At 32.3% G+C, this 17,921-nt stretch overlaps 2 protein-coding genes and 1 non-coding gene across 7 annotated transcripts; all 3 read right to left on the reverse strand.

The window, feature by feature from the left end:
- Positions 1-4,315: 4,315 nt before the first annotated feature.
- Positions 4,316-7,671, reverse strand: LOC110629991. Of its 2 annotated transcripts, XM_043949832.1 has the most exons (5): positions 7,406-7,671; positions 5,791-6,951; positions 5,350-5,613; positions 4,896-5,015; positions 4,316-4,814 (listed from the first exon to the last, which is right to left on the reverse strand). In XM_043949832.1, the coding sequence occupies exons 2-5, from the start codon at positions 6,895-6,897 to the stop codon at positions 4,764-4,766; spliced, it is 1,542 nt and encodes a 513-aa protein (XP_043805767.1). In that variant the 5' UTR covers positions 6,898-6,951; positions 7,406-7,671; the 3' UTR covers positions 4,316-4,763. The 2 variants fall into 2 exon arrangements, with proteins under 2 accessions (XP_043805767.1, XP_021632952.1); XM_021777260.2 differs by having other exon boundaries at positions 5,791-7,671.
- Positions 7,672-11,803: 4,132 nt separating this feature from the next.
- LOC110629950 (mitotic checkpoint serine/threonine-protein kinase BUB1) lies at positions 11,804-17,885 on the reverse strand. 4 transcript variants are annotated; one of them, XM_043949623.1, is made up of 15 exons: positions 17,357-17,885; positions 17,111-17,246; positions 16,351-16,508; positions 16,126-16,216; positions 15,337-15,447; positions 15,152-15,239; positions 14,152-14,255; positions 14,005-14,076; positions 13,832-13,921; positions 13,593-13,750; positions 13,032-13,086; positions 12,826-12,960; positions 12,622-12,743; positions 12,216-12,430; positions 11,804-12,113 (listed from the first exon to the last, which is right to left on the reverse strand). In XM_043949623.1, exons 1-14 carry the CDS (start codon positions 17,422-17,424, stop codon positions 12,382-12,384), a joined length of 1,437 nt encoding a protein of 478 aa, XP_043805558.1. In that variant the 5' UTR covers positions 17,425-17,885; the 3' UTR covers positions 11,804-12,113; positions 12,216-12,381. The 4 variants fall into 4 exon arrangements, with proteins under 4 accessions (XP_043805558.1, XP_043805557.1, XP_021632867.1 ...); XM_043949622.1 differs by having other exon boundaries at positions 11,804-12,105; positions 12,216-12,470; positions 17,357-17,882; XM_021777175.2 differs by having other exon boundaries at positions 12,216-12,470; positions 17,357-17,881.
- On the reverse strand, positions 17,829-17,901 carry TRNAV-UAC. Its single transcript has one exon. It is a non-coding gene; the product is annotated as a tRNA-Val (tRNA).
- Between the last annotated feature and the right edge of the window lie 20 nt (positions 17,902-17,921).

Raw genomic sequence — 17,921 nt, forward strand, 5'->3', positions numbered from 1 at the left:
TTAATAATAGCAATATCTAAGGATTAAATAAATGGTTTTATTTGAGGGTAAAATTGGATTTTAAAAATTTTCTCTCTCCTCCTTTATTTAATTTTAACGGAAAAGAGGACGGAATGACTATTTTATTGACGGAAAGAAAACATAAAAACGTTTTAATAGGTTTTTAAAAGTACAGGGACTGATTTGTTAATAATAGCAATATCCAATGACTAAATTATAAATCTCCCTTTTTGAATTTATGTTTAGGAGATCCTTACAACAAAATTTTTGTAAATTTTAAAAAATTAATCTAAATTGATGGATTGATTTTTTTTTTCTTTTATGATTTTTTAATATTCTTAAAAAAATTTATATTTAATTATTATTTAGAATGCTATTTTAGTCAAGATCGATGAAGATGAATTTGATGATATAATGATAAACTTTTTTTATGCATCTGAATATATATATCAGTTTAATATAATATTAACATATAATTTAAAATAAAAAAAATTAAAATATTATGAAACTCACATATCAATTTAAAATTCTACCTTTTTCATTGGTTGGAAATAAAATTATAAATTTAAATTTTTTTGATAAAAATAATCACTAATATAAAAAGGTGAAGATCTATTTTAAAATGTAAATTTCTAATGATATGATTGGTTTTACGGTTTTGAGTTTACGTGACATTTAATATTTATAAATTTTGGAATGTACAACACTATACTAAAAAAAATATTACCATAAAAATTAGTTGTTGATTACTCGGAAAGACCATTGTGTGTGAGATCATCATTACACTAGTCAAGAGCTAAAATCGCTCCTTTTATGAGTTTAAAATAGAACAAGACCAATAAGTTTGACAAGATTTTTTGATAAGCTGAACCTGACGAGCTATGACTTTTTCCAAGTGGTACCTAGGCACAGTAATATAAAACGCCTGTGACATAAAACACCGTCTGACAAGTAGCACCAAAAAAAGTACACACTGAAAAAGTAGGTAACCAAATTGATGAAGCATCCGCATGAGAGTTGCCCAAATCTTAGCTGAAAGGAGCCACAGAAGCCAATACTCGGCCATTCTCTATTACATGCAAAATACTTTGATAAGATCCACAAAATAAAGATCGATGAAAATTAAAGAAGCAACAATGATTTACAGACTTCAGAGGATGGTGGGCAGAATTCTTCCACCATTCTATATTAAGGGTCATCAAGACATGCAATAACCATTGCAAAAAAATTTAACCTCCCTGGAGTTTTGCTTGCAGGTCTAGTCTTTTAATGGCAGACCAAATTAATTTCCCAATGCAAAAAATTTAAGTTCTAAACTCTATTTCTTCTCATGTATTACAAAAATATATCTCATAAACTAATCTTATGTACAAGTGTTGAGAAGAGTGCATGTTTAAGGATTTGCTAATGGGGCATGATCAGAAGAAAATAAAATGCTGAAGGAGCACCATCCATTTTCCTTAACATCATCAAAGCTTCGTCAATTGATTCGATTTTCTGGTAACCACTTGCAGCCATTGAACAGACTTTCCAGTCAAGACCAAGCTGAGGATTCTCTTGTCTCTGTTTCAATGTGCTTTAGTGATCAACGGTCGGTCAGGATAAGCCATTGAAATAATTGATGCCTAAGACACATCAAATCATGCTCTGGGACTCATAAACTAATCATATGATCACCTAATGCAGCGAACAAGAACCGCACAACACAGTCTAAAATGGCAATTTGGAGTTAATCTCCGATTGATGCTCAACTCTAGCCAGGCAGAAACAACTAACTACAAATTTGCTTAGCAAACAGAAATAAAAGGATTACAACCCCTATGTGGAAAATTCACCAACAATTTTGAGTTAGGCATTGATGGAAATGAAAACTTTCCAAATTAAAATAATCCCTTTGTTCTTTTACACCTAATTTCTAACTTCAAAAATAAAATAAGGTAGGAAACTCTAGGCTGCTGACTTTATTTATTTATTTATTTTTGGTTGTTTGAGTATCTAAATCAATATTTTTTTTTCTTTTTTAATCTTAAAAAATTGTTGAAAACACCTAATTTCTAACTTATAAAATAAAAATAAAAATAAAAAAGAAAGCATTTTCAAATATACTAAATTTTAAGAAAACGATTGTACACTTATACTAATAAACAATAAATCTTAAACGTACTATGTTTGTAATTCTCTAGTACTCATTAAACTCTTTAAATTAATTTTATATTCTCATTTTAAACCTTTTACTAATTTAGTATTAGAGTGGCTGTTTTTCTAATTGCAAAATAATTATTAATTTAGTGAAAATCCATAATCATAACACCAATATCCTTGGATTAATCGAAGGGAAATTAATAAAATAATCGATAATTAAAAAACTCATAACAGCCTAGATATATTAGGCTTTTTAACTTTTTATTTATTTGATTTTGAATGAATAGTTATAACTCACAAATTAATATAGAATAAATTTATTTAAGTTATGAGAACATATAAGCGAGAGAATTTCTACTAAAAACATTTTCGATAGATCTTATCACTTTTCTTTATTTTGCAGATTTCACTTTTAATATCAAAGATCGATGGACAGACAATGAGACGAAATAAAAGGAAAATAACTTATCAAAGTCATAAATAATTAATTAACTAAAAATATATGAATATGGAGTAAGATTCAGATATATATATATATATGTATATATATATATATGTATGATTGACAATTGTATAGATCAGATAGAGCAGAAATTGCTTGCATAAAATCTATTGTACAAGTACATTGCCATCCTCTTATCAAGAAAAGTAGTATAGGTTTACGAATAAAGAAGAAGAAGAAGTAGACTATTATCTAAAACAAAGGATTGGAAAAATTCTAATATGACTTGACCAATATAACAGACAAGGGCAGAAAAGCTCAGATCAGTTGATTCCAGGGCTGGGTCCTGATGGTGGTAAGGGTCCTTTTGGCAGCATTCCCACAAGAGTATTAACCCTAGACTCAAATGAATTCTCAGTTGTGAATCCTAAAACCTTTTGAGGCAGCGGCCGAGCCTCAACAGAAGCTTCAAGGAGAGCAAAAATCAAAGCCAGAGTAATGAAGAAACATATGAAACTGTTGAAGCTGAAGCTTGATGAGCAACCCATCTTCTTTAGCATTTAGTCACTGCACTGAGGAATATGATGAGAGGTAGAAGTTTATGGTATATTTATAAAGGGGTGGTGGGAAATGGTCAGGGATTTGCATGCATGAAAGGTGGGCCGGCAAAATGGCGCGCCAGTAAGTTACCACCTTCTTCTTCATGATGATGATGATCCTGTAAGAATCAAGAATGTGAAGAGGCCGGCTTGTTATTGTATTTCTACCCTGAGATAATTGGACAGACTATTTATTTCATATATGAGCTCACATATATAGAACTAAAACATTATGAATTCAGAAATATTAAGTTTGAAATAACTGTTTATTTTTGGTTAGTAATTTAATAAAAGATATCATCTGCGCAGGTAATGGGTCGCCATCCATGTAAGCGTAAAACCGTTGACCCTAGAGTTGTATAATATGAGTTGACCTCTGAATTAATTAATTAATTAATGTTTCTGATTCATGAACTTAAATCAAGTTTAAGGTTGGACATGTTCATGGCTCCACTTCTCCAGCATTACCGTTTCATGGCCGTCAACTTTTAAATTAAGGATCATTTGCTCATTGGACCCGTTCGAATTCCAAATGATTTTAGCATTACTGGCTTTTATTTATTAATCAATCCAATTACAACCTTACAACTTCTTTAGTTTGAAATAATCGAAATGATTTGGATTGGCGCTCGATATCACTTTACTCATCAAGCACTTCGTATTTCGATGATTAGGTGTATTGTTTGATATTAAATATGTCGATGTCTCTCTCTTTTTAGATATAATATAAATATTTTCCACTCATTTAGAATGCAACTTCTATTTATTGTTTTTCACCCATATTTTCCTTCAATCTAAACAAAATAACTTATTTTACTCCCATCCAAATTAATTATTGGTCTCACATTCAAATTTTGGTATGAAGCGAATCCATGCCAAATGATTTAGAAAAAAAAAAAAAGAAGAATAAATTTTAAAAAATTCTAAACGATTAATGTAAATTTCTGTCGTATAATTTGCAGTGGAAGTGAAAACCTATTTATGTATTTTCCTCATTTCTTTAGAGCAGATGCTTCTCCTTATAAATATATGAAGCTCTATGAACAAATATAGCACAATACAATTTTACAAAGTTGAGAGGCTTCACCAATGAAGAAAAGGGAAACAAAAAAAAAAGTAATAACATCTGTGCTGACTGCATAAGCAAATGGAATTATTAACCTTAAGCCAGCATGAGGCCAGGCAGGCAGAGAATAACCCATTCAAATAATTTACTAAATAAATGGCTGATTCAACAAGTATTTTTCAACCAGCTATGTGTTCTATTCCAGTAGAAAAATTCAACATTTCAGAGTCAAATCCACACCTGATAAAACATTACAATTCATTTACAGAGCAGTCAAATGTCAGCAATGTACACCCATGTATTCACCTACCCCCGGTTAGACAACAGCCCTATTCACTGCTATACAACACAGCTATCCACAAAGGTATACACTTCGTAAACCTATTTCTACTACAAGTCCTACAGAGGATCATTACCTCTATCTTTCAGCTTCACAAAATGTTAGACATTTCCTATATCCTACCAACGAAACTAAAGTGAATTGCAAGATTCAGCACCTGTAAGTTGCCAAACTCTACTCATCAGCTTTGTAGAAAAGCAGACGTTTCAGGGGTAACACCTTTTCCTGCAGAAAATTGAGAAGAAAGTTCAACCAAAATGACTTTGGTTCTTCTTTGACAAATGTTGTATGCAGAGATTCAAATACCTGAACAGGTTCTTCACATTGGGATGGAAAATGGAAACCCGTTGAACAATTTTGCAACACTTCAGGACTTTTCATCCATGCTCTGCGTCCATCACTCACTTTAATCTTGTATTTAAACATCTGAAATAAGAAAGAAAACTATGGTATTGAGAATGAAGATTGCTTAATTTTCACCTACAAATACATATTTGCTTCATTTTCCTTTTTATCCTCGGGAGATCTTTCTTTGAGTTTAATTAAGGGCATCCCCAAGAAACCCCATGATTTGAAAGCAATTTATTTTCTCTTTTCGAATCCCTCTGTCAATATAACAGAATATACACTTCAAGTTGGTTGTTTAATTTGTAAATTTTCATTTTTCAGAAATTTCTAGCATTTGTAATATGAAATATCTAAGGCATGAAATGCCCATCAATATCAATGGAACCACAACAATGAGAGACAGCAAGCAAACCTCTGAGAGAGGGATAGTTGGCATCTCCAGCTCATCTTCCTCAATCTTCACCCCAGTGCCCTGGCACTCTGGACAGAACACAGAATCAATTTGGTGTTTTAAAGCTTTCACCTTTCCATCCTTGCCTGCTTTATTAGATTTAGCTCCACTCTTTCTCTTGGATCCTCTTCTTGCTTTTGGACCAACTGATTGATTTCTAGCCATTTCATACTCACAAAGAAGTATCCAGTGTATAAGACAGGAAGTATGAAAAACATGAAATGCCTACATGTGAAAACATTAAACACCATTAAACAAGTTCCAAATTTTTTGCTTGCAATCAAATTAGTGAAATAAGTTTCATGACTCAGAGAAAGGGACCAAAATACATAATTCAATGCAAAAGACAAGAAGAACAGAAGAAAAACTTGAAGAAATCAAAGGTAATGTAGACATTGTTACCCCATTCACATTTCTGCTACTGCAGGCAAGTTTTCCCGTCTTCATGTTTATAAGGCTTGCTACATCTTTCTCCGGAAGCATCTTTTGCTGACAGATGTCACACATTCTTTCTGCTGCTATACGATGTTGCCGTCTCAACTCTCGTCTTATGGTCTTGTTTGATATAAACCTTGAATGAAGAAGCTGGTCATCATATTGATCCAACAGCAATCTAGAAGAGCCACCATTTGAAGGTGAAGATTCTTCACCAGATGAAGAGTAGTGATTACTCAAAGACTCACTGATATCCTCAGGGTCAGAAAAAGATTTCCTTTTTCTATTAGTCCCCTTCCCATTCTCCAACTCTGTTGTAGGACTAGATGACAGCAACAACTTTACATCATCAAGCAACCCCTTCCTTCCCAAATCATAATTATAAGAAAATGTCACAACAGCAAACTCATGATCCAGAACCTTGACCTTGTCCTCATGACCAGAACTATTTTCCCCTAACCACTCACACCATATCCTAATAATCTCGTCTACATTGCCATCCTTCTCACAGAACCTTGCAGCAATTTGTCCAGAACCCACAAACCTGGTCTTCAAGTTACAAATTTCATCCTTAACAAGTACACATGGAATCACTAGATCACAAGTTCCTTCATTGCCATTCAAATCCTTATTGCATCCAACATGCCCATTGCCACTAGATGTCAAATTTACATCATATTTCACAATAGCAAGATTGTTACCGTTGCTGTTAGACTCCAACAACCTACTCTGACTACCATTTGTGATGGCCAAAGGTCTGTCATTCTCAATTGAGTTCATACAGAAATGAACACCATCACTAAAAGGCCATGGATTTGGTTTTAGAAGAGTAAGCTTAGCAGCAGATAACCTCTCAGTGTGAAGATTACCCTTTAAGTGATCAAACAACACAGAATCACTATAACACGGTGCAAGACACAAAGTACAAAAGAATATGAACCGCTTCCCATCCTCACGAAGCTCCACATAAGGATGTCCTTGCGATCTCACATTGTGAATAGTAGTTCTAGCTAACTGCTCCTTTAAACTGCTGGCACCCGTCTTTGGAAACCCTAACTGCCACCTTCCAGCCATCCGAAAAAATCCCACTAAAAGTTCTAAATTTTAATTCAATTACACAGTTCACTCCTGCAAATAGCCCCAAACTAAACTTTGCAAATTCAATGTTTGTTTTTTGAGTTTTTGAAAGCAGAGAATTTTAAAGAACCAAATACCACATAGAAAATTCACATTTCAAGATAATCTTCCCCAACTCTAAATTCAGACTCCCAGAAGTCTATTCGATCCCTTGAAGACGACAGCATAAAAAAAGTTTTCAGGAATCACATGAAACCCTAAGGAGCTCAAAATGCATAATATCGTAGAAACACTGAATTTCAATATCTAGAGCTCGAATCACCATGAAATATCTCCAAATTCCAACAAATAATGAGATCCAAACTCGAAAGGAGCAAAATTCAAAACAAAACCCTAAGGTACCTTCAATTATTGGAGTTCCAGGTCCACAAGAAAAAGCATAAGAAAAACAACCAAAGAAACAACTTGAAAATAAACTAAACCAGAATGTTCAGTTAATTCTAACTTGACATATTCGTATCGTGGTCTGTCTAGGAGAATTCGGCAGAGATGGTCGACTCCGTACAGCCACAGAGAGGGAGACGCAAACCATGGAAAGCATTAGAGGATGTGAACAGGAATCCTCCATTGACATCTCCATTTCTAACCGAGAAGAAAAAATTATGAGATTATTTGGATAGAAAGAAAGAGATGCGAGAAACGATTGAAACAGAGCTGAGAGATGCAGAGAAACGACTGCTAACAGAAATTTAGTTTCTTAACACAACAGAGAAGCGCGAGATACGCGTGTCTTAAGCAATTAGTACGGAAACCGTGTTGCGCGGAGCACTGCTTTACTGTGCTGTGATGAATGGTCAGCCGTGTGATGGATGTAATATGTTTGCGTTGATGGTAATGAACGGTGACGATGTGTGATGGAAGTGCAGTAAGCGATTACCGTTAGTTAAGAGAAGGAGAAGATTCGATTCGTTCGAATTTTCAGATTTGGATCCCATCTTAAGCTGGTCGGGATAAGACTAGGACAGCATATTCTTTAATTCTGATTTTCATACAATACTAAATTGTTTGTTAAGATTTTCCTTATACAAAAAATTATTAAACCCATTATAAATTAGATCTAAATAGTAATTGCATAAATACCTAATTAGTCATGGACGTTTCCTATTTATTGGGGTATGAATCTCAATTGGCTTTAAGGTTATTTCGTGCTTCTGATATTTCAGTTTTAATTTAATTCAATTTGTTCAATTTTAGGAAGATTTTTTTAATATTTAAGAAATAATTTAAATTAACAATAAGAAACATATGATTAACCTAATATGGCTTGTTAATTAATCTACTTACATAAACATTACTACCTACTCTTCTTAAGGAATGATTTAATTCTCTTAGAATTTTAAAGAGAGGCGCTAAATAAATCATTTCTGCTTTTTTCTATTTTTTATTTTTTTTATCTTTCTCTCTTTTATCACTTCTCTTTTAACAGTTGAGGGATTCTATTCTAAATTGCTGAGAAATAAAAAAAATTAATGAGATTTATATATTAAAATAAAAAATTATTAAATAATTTATCTTAACTATTAAGAAAAAGACTATTCAGCAAGACTGTTATAAAAACTTTGTTACTAATGCTATTTATGCCTTTTCACCGAAATTTATGACATTTTTTTTTAAATTTTTTTATGTCTTCTTCATGTAAATATCAAATTTGTATTAAAGATATATTCTTTTCTTATTTAGAGTACTTTTATTTCCTTTGAGTTTTGTTCTTTCCGTCTATCAATGGATTTTTTAGTAATTTAAAATAGTATAAATTATTCCTTCTTTTAAAAAAAAATTGAATATGTAAGTATGGATATATTTTTTCATAGTGTAATTCACTTCTCCATTATTAGTTAACTACTTATCCTTATGATTACTTTCAGTGTGTTTCTTGCTTAGCCTTTTAATGCTGATGAGGTAAGGTTGACATGAGTCTATATAAAACTCTAGGCCCAAATGACTTTCAAACTTATTTTTATAAGAGATTTTAACATATAATTGATAATGTCCTAATTAAAACAATGTTAAATTTTCTCTATCATGATATCCTAAATAACCATGGAGAAAATTTTGATTACTTTAATTTCAAAAGTTTCTCTGCTTCAGAGCCTTCAGTCTCTACAATATTAGTTATAAAGTTATCACCAAGATGTTATCTAACGGAATGAGAAAAGCATTGTTGCATGTGATCTCGACTAATTAGAGTAGTTTTATTCTTGAACAAAAACTTCATGATAATGTGATTGTCCTCCTTGTTCATTTTATGCATAGTTAGAGATCGAGTTATGGGTGGATGGTATTGAATATTAATTTAGAGAAATCTTATGATAAGGTGCAATAGCCTTTTCTATTAGATTTGTCTGTCTTGCTCACTTTTCTTCTGTTTGGTTGATCATATCCAAATCTATTTGGAGTCTTTTTCTATATGGATTTTATGGAATAATAGTGTTACAAAGGCCTTTTCTCCTATACGAGAAGTGCATCAGGACCCTTTATCTCTTTCTCTTTTTGTTCTTGCCATGAAGTGTTTAAATTTGTTTATTTCGAAAGGAATGATACGCGACTAACTTATTAGATTCGACAAGAAAATACTATTCCGATCTGATGGTACTGCTTTTGAAATAAACACTTTTAATGGTATGCACATGAACATTTTTTATTCTTCTAGAGTGCTAACTCTTTCAAAGATGAATAAACTATGTGCTCCATAATATGTAACTTCAAAACGATTTCTCTAAAAACGTTACTTCTACAATTCACAAAAAAAAAAATTTTATTAATTTTTTAATAATATAAATAATGATATAATATAATTAAAATAATATACAAAATAAAAGAAAAGAAGAAGGAGAAGAGGTGGCTGAAGCTTTGGAGAAAAAGAAGTGCGTCGAATCTGAAGAGAAGAAGAGGGAGTCCTTGAAGACATGTATTTATAGGCTTTATGTGCTGTCTTAGATTTTTTATTTGCTGCCATTGCCGTTCAAGTTGTATTGATGAGGTGAAATCGTTTTTTGAATTTTAAATATTTGAATGTGTAAGATTTATTAAAAAATATATAATATAATTATAATAAAATTAAAAATATAATTTTTTTCAATAATTTAAATTTAAATATAATAGTTATTAATTTTTTAATAGTCTATTTGCCAGGAGTAAGAGAGCGCCAGCACACAAGCGACCTCCTAACTGTGAGGGGAAACGACGAGACTCTCTCTACTTATACGGAGGGTAGATTTCTAGGGTTTTGTTTCGGCTTAAATTACCAATTTGACCTTTTATTGCATCCCGGCTCCTATTCACCAGTACCACGAAGCTGGCTCCTTGTCTAGGTGCAATTTCGCCATTTCGGTATATTATTCCATCATTACCCCCAATTAGAAAATCCAAGAGAAAAAAATTATATAAGAACTTGATCCAAATTGGATAAGCGTAGAAAAAAAGGAAAAGATAAGCGTATTTGTTTATGTTGGAATTCTATTTGATGGATGTCCCAAATATTTCATATCAATCAGATCATCATTTGAAATTTTAAAATGAAATTTATTTTAAAAAAAGAAATTTAAAGGAAATTTTTGTTTGAATTATAACCATTAGTAAAAATTACAGGTGTTCTTTTACTTTGTTTAAATTTTTTTCATCATTATTAATTCAAATTATCATATCATTTTAAAAAATAATGAAAACAGTAAATTTTACTTTAGTAAAAACAAATTTACTATATATATATATAAGAATAAAATTAGTCGAATTCTCACACTATATATGTGAATATTTATAAAATTATATTGAATTAATACCTCTAAAAAACTGAACAAAAATAGTAAGAAAAAGAATGTTTTAAACTTGAAGCATGATTGCACATTAAAATTTTCCAACTGCATTGAGTACAAAAAGAATGTTTTAAACTTTGTATTTGTTTCGATTTATATATCTTATAAATGTAAATAATTAAAATAATTTAAAACTTTAAATGTTTAGTTTAGTAAAATTAAATTAAATTATGTTAGTTTTTGTAAAATTAGGATAGAGGAATAAATTTAAATTACGTTTTAAAAATTCGTCAATTATCAATTACAAAATATAATTAAATTGGTTAATTAAAATATAAAATAAATAAATAAATTTGAAAATTTATTAAAAAAGAAAAATAGAATGCTAAAATTCATATACTTTAGAATTTTAAAAGTTAAAATTTAACAGGATTAAATGAGATGATTGAATTGGATTATGTTACCCTTAGATAATTAGATTAAGTTACATTTTAAAAATGATCCATTATCATATTATAAATTAAATATTAAATTAAAATTGACCAATAAAAAAAAACCTTAAAATTTTCAAAAAATAAAATAAAATATTGAATATAGAAAATGTCTTTAAACTTTCTTTTTATTTCAGTTTTAATATAGATATATAGATATTTTAAATTTAGGAATAACAATGATTAAATATTTTTAGATGTTTGATGTTATGCTATTAAATCTGAAGTGGATTTGGATTTCATAATTGGTAAATATTTTGAATTTGAACTGAGTTTAAGTTGAATTTATACATTAGATGTTCAATTGTTCATTATCTCAAATGGTTTATAAAATGTACTAACTAAATATGTGTGTTTATATATTAATTATCAATTTTACATATAATAAAAAAAACAAGTTCAAGCTATAGTAATTGAATTTGCACAGAAATAAATAAGTTTAAAAACACTCAAGTCTTTTTTTTTCTTTTAAAAAATAGAGACTCAAATCTAAATTTACTATATAAGTGCTATGCATCTGGTCAAAGGATTTGAATCTAGTGGTTGCAGGGACTAAACAAGACTTACTTAGATCCATGCCAAAGTTGATGTGGTTTTGACTTAAATCCAACAACATTGTTACTCAAATTACTAGCGTTATTTGATGGATATGAGTATAATTTAGCAAACATTCTGAACCAAGAGAAACACCAAATAGGAAGCATTTCTTTTTGCACTTCATTATACAATAAATGCTTTCCACTGAAGAAGACCATATCTTGCAAATCATACAACAAACTTACATGCGTGCATCCATCATATATCTTCGCTGACATAGAGGATCAAACACCATCTGTTTTGAAGATAAGCTTGTTTCCTGCTTACAGCTTGCAAGCTCTCCAAGAACAAGCTCATTTGCCGCACTGGATTGCTTCAATAGGAAATCAAATATTAGAACAATCCATCAAAAGTAGAAAGCAAGATTGAAGGATTTACATGTATTTCAAAGTGAGGTTGAACTGGGAGTTTTCACCTTGATGTGTTCCACTGAGCTGCATATACATTTGACAACTACAAGATGGAGGAATGGTTGAATTCATGCTATGAAGAACACATGGAAAGCCGTTGCTTTGCTAATAAATCTTTTAGTTTCTTAAACATTTGACGATTAGAGCAAAAATAATCCTGGAATCGTTCCCTCAAGTTCTGGAGTAACTTCTTGTCATTATGAGGGCTGTTGTTAAGCAGCTGTGAAAACAGTTCCCTCCATAGATCAACGTTCCAATATCTGAAGGGCGATTTTACAGGCATAAAGAAGGTATAATGAGCTAGAAATAGTAAATTTCTACTTTAATGGGGCAATTACACAGCTCTGCACAAACTACAGAGTTATTAGGAAAATTAAGAAATGCCTGGATATATATAGTTGTAAGAGATACCGTTTAAAAGGTTTTTTTGGCAGATAAATGTAGCCACCATCAGATGTTGCTTTCTTCTCAATCTCCATATAAGAATTATGCAACATCAAATGAACAATGGCACAGAGGCCATATGTGTCCACCTAAGAGTGAATAACGAGAAATCTGTGTCAGTCTAACAAAAATAGCAACTGCATTTTGAATGCTTATTAACAGAATACTGGCCTGAAATCTCCACGGCTTATTTTCTTGCATTTGGATGCAGCGAAAGCCAGAAGTCCGGCAATCTCCCACGAATTCTATGTCATCAGGAAAGAGATGCAGGTCTATTCCCTTACCCCAATCGACAAGGCACAAGCCCTACAAAGGAAAACTCTAAGCACAATTGTAACTTACTCAACTAAAAGTAATCTCTGATGACAAAATTAAACCTGATTGCCCCAAGAGCCAGTTCGGTCCTCAAATCCATCTTCAGAAAGGTCATCCCTGCCGAAATTCCAGTTTTTAATTTCAAACACCACAAAAATGCCGCACATGAAAGCACGCCATTTAAAAGAAAAGGACAAGCAAGTATAATTCTATATAGATTAAATCATATCATTGAAAGGAAAGAACCTTGGAGAACTACAAAACATAGTCTTAAAAGAATCAGAAAATCATCCATTAGTGCCTTAAGCATGTCTAAGAGACAAATAGTGATGATATCAACAAAATATTGAAAATTTTCATTTAAGATTAGGAGATAAAATATAGTTTTGCATGTTATAATTTCAAATTCCAGGGACTTCGCCACAACAGTTTGAAAAACAGTGAATTACACTACTGTCTTAATAATTTCACAGCAGCCAAAAATTACCCTTTCTATCCTATGATACTCCAGATGTAGATGCAATCGTCCCATTTTTTCTGTGTTACAATAATGCCTAGAAAACTCAAGTTTCCAACAATTTGCAATATATTGTCACAATCCATTATGGAAAAACAAATTTCACCTGGAATAGCGAACAAGCAAATTATCAGGCTTGAAATCACCATGAATAATCCCAACATCATGTAAAGTTTCCAGCATGTATAGCATTTCTGTGGTGTAATATATGCATAAAACCTCTTCCATGGACTTACCAACAATAACATAAGAATTTATGACATCCTGCACAAGATTGAACACGAGAACTTCCATTAGTATGACTTGCCTGATAAGAATAAAAGAGCAGATACATAATGAACTTACGTGAAGTGTCCCATGGCATAGGTAGTCGCACACAAGTATGCTATAGTCAGAATAGACATCCATTCCATGAACAACACCAAAGCTTGACCTCTGATAGAATTGTAATGTCAAGCACAATAACCTTCTTTAACCAACAGATGCTGAAAATAATGAAAATGTCAAGAACGCATTACTTGCTTAGTTGAGATCCGCTGATCAAGTTGACGATACATGTAAAATTCCCAAGGAAAAGCAGGCTTTTGTATCTGCAAGACATCTGATATAATTATACAGTCCAAAACAGAAATAAAAATCTATAATGAAAAGCCTATAATAACTACCTTTAGTGCAACAATATCATCAGGATTACTGTTAACAGATGCTCTAAATACTTTAGCAAAACCCCCCTCACCAGCACAACCTTTGATCTGGTACTCCTTTCCGCCTTTAAGCATCACAGTAATGGTATGAGTAGAAAAAGAAATTTTGAATCATGTATAAAAACTAAGATTCTGTAGATTGATTTTACATGCTGCAACGTTCTTACCTTGGAATTGATGAGATTCCAAGCTCCAATTAAGGAATATTATGGAATGTTGTTTGTGTAGGATAACTTTTCCTAAATATATTAGGGAATTTTATATATTCCTACTTAGTTGGAGAATCTCTATACTATATATGTCTTAGGTCTTCCATTATAATAAGCAAGTTTTTGTATTATGGTGTAGAATCCAATTTAATAAAGATGTAGTCTTTAAAGATTTTGGATTGGTGTATGTCGGTTCTAGCAGCCAATCACATAATTATCATGTTATTTTCTTCTTTATTATTTTAACTTTAACAGTGTATTATTTTCTTCTTTCTTCTTTATTATTCTAACTTCAACACTTACAACCCTAAAAGATCATACTATAGAGTGCTCTTCCTATTAGGATCAACAAATGATTTCAGTATCATGTGTCAACTACAATTTTACATCATAATGAAAATGCCATTTCTGCTGTGTATCCAAGGTTAATTCTAAAGATATTTGACATGATAAGTCTTTCTATTGATAATAGAAACAAAGTAGGATTGCATAATAACCCTTTTCAAGCAAGCAAAGTAGACAATAGGCTCCAATCATGGATTTATTTGGTTTCAGAATCAAACTAAATTCTTGTATTTATCATCACCCTGGTTCTTCAAAACCACTCAGTAGTTTACCTTCACTTACATTTTAAAGCACAAAGATAATGAGTTTTTTCACAAATTTAAGCTTGTTACCAACATGAAAGATTCCAATAACTGTAGACTCAAAGCAGTTTAGGATATCAATGCGAATTTAAAAATCGGAATAACCTATCTTAACGATCTTGTTTCTGGATGCATTTCCTAGAGATGACAAGTCCACTTTCCCAGAGTAAGCTTTGTTACGTTGATGGTATCCCTAAAACAAGAGCAAGGAGAACTCTTATAATACGAACTACTGGCATGGATCAATTAAGAATCATGGGCATAATAGTCAAGAAATGGAATGGACTTACATCATATCTCATGATTTGGGGGTTTATCTTCTTTAATAGCTCTTCCATGGTTGAACCGGACCATGGATGAACCCGATTTTTTACCAACCCAATTGATTCATCACCATCAATCTGTAAAATGGGAATTCAGATACAAATTTCACTAAATCAGCATTTCAAAGAAAATAAATCTTATCAAAAGAGAAGCAGACAGAAAGTAAACTCGTAGATTGATTATTAACATCGGTGACGTAAGCTCTAGAGAACTGGGATGCTACACTAAATTGACTATGTGAAAGAATATGCTTTCAACACTAAGTTAGACTCAAAAAATAAATGTCCTTAAAACTAGAGCAGCTAAAATGGAGATGTTTAAATAAGTGATGTGAAAGGAGGACTACAGGGAAAAGAATTACCATTTAGATGTGTTATACGTAAAAGTTACAGCAAAGAAAAATAAATAAGAAAAATGGAGCAAGGAAAAGGTGCCTTTAAATTAACTTGAGATTCGAACAAACAAGCATGAAAGTGTGAAAAAGCATTGAAAAGGGGACCTCTAAAAAAAAAGAAGAAGAAAAAATCTTCTTAATTCATCCATTGTACGGACGCTGTGTACTCCTTGTCAAAAATGCGCAACCAGCATTAACATGTCCAAAACAGACAGTACGCACAATATTAGACTTGGACTTAGTTATGAATAAATCAACAGTATTAGACAACTTAATAATATTTCACAGGAAAAAACAATTAAATTAACAGAGAAAAACTCAAGCAGCACAGCTTTGTATCTTCTACAGGGTGTTTGCATACCTTTTGAAGTGAACAACCATTTACCCTGTGAGACATCCTATCGAGGAATAAAGCATGTGCTCCCTTCAACCTTTCAAGAGGTTTGGCTTTCCTATTACATAATATAATCACCATTTCTTTAAATTAGCAAAGGTTAATCACCCAAATGAGCAAAGCATCTATGTCAAAGAGAGAGAAGCCAGCCAACATCCATCCAAAAGACATAGGCAAACTAAAGGAAGAGACCTTAAAATGCCTTTCTGATAAATCATTTGCGCTTGCTGCCAATTCTCTTTCGCTTCAAGAAGTCCCGCATACAGTTCATAAAGCAAAGAATGGTCGCTACATATCTTGTTCTCTTCCATTTCTTTGAAGACAAATTCGGTGTCATCACTGCCTTCCAACTACAGCACCCAACAAAAACAATTTAATCCATCTAACAATCAAACAGACATCAGAGTAAACGACTACCTAAACTAACTCATCACATATTCAAAATCTCACACAACATGCAAGCTCTTAAATATTAGCAAACTGAAGAAGCGAGGCCCAGCAAATGTTGCTCATTCTAATTATGTAAAAATGCTATCAAATTCACACTGCCCTCTGACTATAAGAAGCTAAAATGATCCGAACCACATCATCTCATCTAATAATCATTCAATGCACCTCCATACCAAAAATAAAAAGAAAATGACAATCCTATTGGAGATCCAATTTTCAAACAGGAAGTGAGCCAATGAAGCGGAAGGACTCAATAGAACAGTAACGGTGGAAAAGTAAATGTTTTACTTCTCTTCATTTCTCTTAAACAATAAAATAAATACTAAGCAACAAAAACTTAACTAACTCATCAAACAATCAAAGCCCGCAAACAACAAGCAATTGAATGAAGAAATAAAAACCCATCAAAGCTACCAAATTTTAGGGCAGAATCCAATCAAACTACGGTGAAGAATGAATAAAAAACTCAAGAGTAAGAAATTCAGAGCAAAGAGCAAATTACGTAGAGGAGCCAAATTTTGAGAAATCTGGGATCGTTTCGGTACTGGGTATTGTGCTTGAAAGTCCTTATACAGTCTAATAGAAGATTATTTAGATCACCACCAAAGGCTTTATTATCAAGTGCCTTCTTGATGGACCTGGAATCACCACCGATTTCGTCAAATCTAGAACCAACAGCGCTAAAAAAAAAAAAACAAAAAACAAAAAAAAAAAATTACACAGGCAGATAGAAAGAGAAAACACGTACAGTAGCCAAGGAAAGAGAGGATCGTGAGCATAGGAGGCGTTGTTGGAGTCCGTCAACATGACGGTCATATGCTTTTTAGCGAGTTGCGACTAGGAACTGGAGATTCACTGAGAGAGAAGGAGGTGGTGGAAGAAAGCAGAGCACAGAACAAAAGGAGCCGGGAAATCAACCAATTTTGATTTTCAATAATAGCTCATTCTATGATAAGGGCTTAACAGCTAGGAGATGTTGGTCTCATGGGTTTCAACTCACAGCTTTTCAAAAGCAATTTTGAAAAATGTTGCTGCCCAGGATCGAACTGGGGACCTTTAGCGAGTTGCGACTAGGAACTGGAGATTCAATGAGAGAGATGGAGGTGGTGGAAGAAAGCGGAGCACAGAACAAAAGGAGCGGGAAATCAACCAATTCTGATTTTCAAAATGTTGGTCTCATGGGTTTCAACTCACAGCTTTTCAAAAGCAATTTTTAAAAATGTTGCTGCCCAGGATCGAACTGGGGACCTTTAGTGTGTAAGACTAACGTGATAACCACTACACCACAGCAACTTCGTTGATTCGCATGTCTG

This window comes from Manihot esculenta, chromosome 13 (genome assembly GCF_001659605.2).
Source record: "Manihot esculenta cultivar AM560-2 chromosome 13, M.esculenta_v8, whole genome shotgun sequence".
Taxonomy (NCBI): Eukaryota; Viridiplantae; Streptophyta; class Magnoliopsida; order Malpighiales; family Euphorbiaceae; genus Manihot; species Manihot esculenta.

Coding starts and splice junctions, on each gene's coding strand:
- LOC110629991 (XM_043949832.1), bottom strand. CDS start 6,897: ATGGCTGGAAGGTGGCAGTTAGGGTTTCCAAAGACGGGTGCCAGCAGT. Junction 5,614..5,790: donor GTAGCAGAAATGTGAATGGG/GTAACAATGTCT, acceptor TTTCACATGTAG/GCATTTCATGTTTTTCATAC. Junction 5,016..5,349: donor CAACTATCCCTCTCTCAGAG/GTTTGCTTGCTG, acceptor TTCTTATTTCAG/ATGTTTAAATACAAGATTAA.
- LOC110629950 (XM_043949622.1), bottom strand. CDS start 17,424: ATGACCGTCATGTTGACGGACTCCAACAACGCCTCCTATGCTCACGAT. Junction 15,448..16,125: donor ATGGTTGTTCACTTCAAAAG/GTATGCAAACAC, acceptor CCCATTTTACAG/ATTGATGGTGATGAATCAAT. Junction 12,471..12,621: donor CCAAAAAAACCTTTTAAACG/GTATCTCTTACA, acceptor ATCGCCCTTCAG/ATATTGGAACGTTGATCTAT.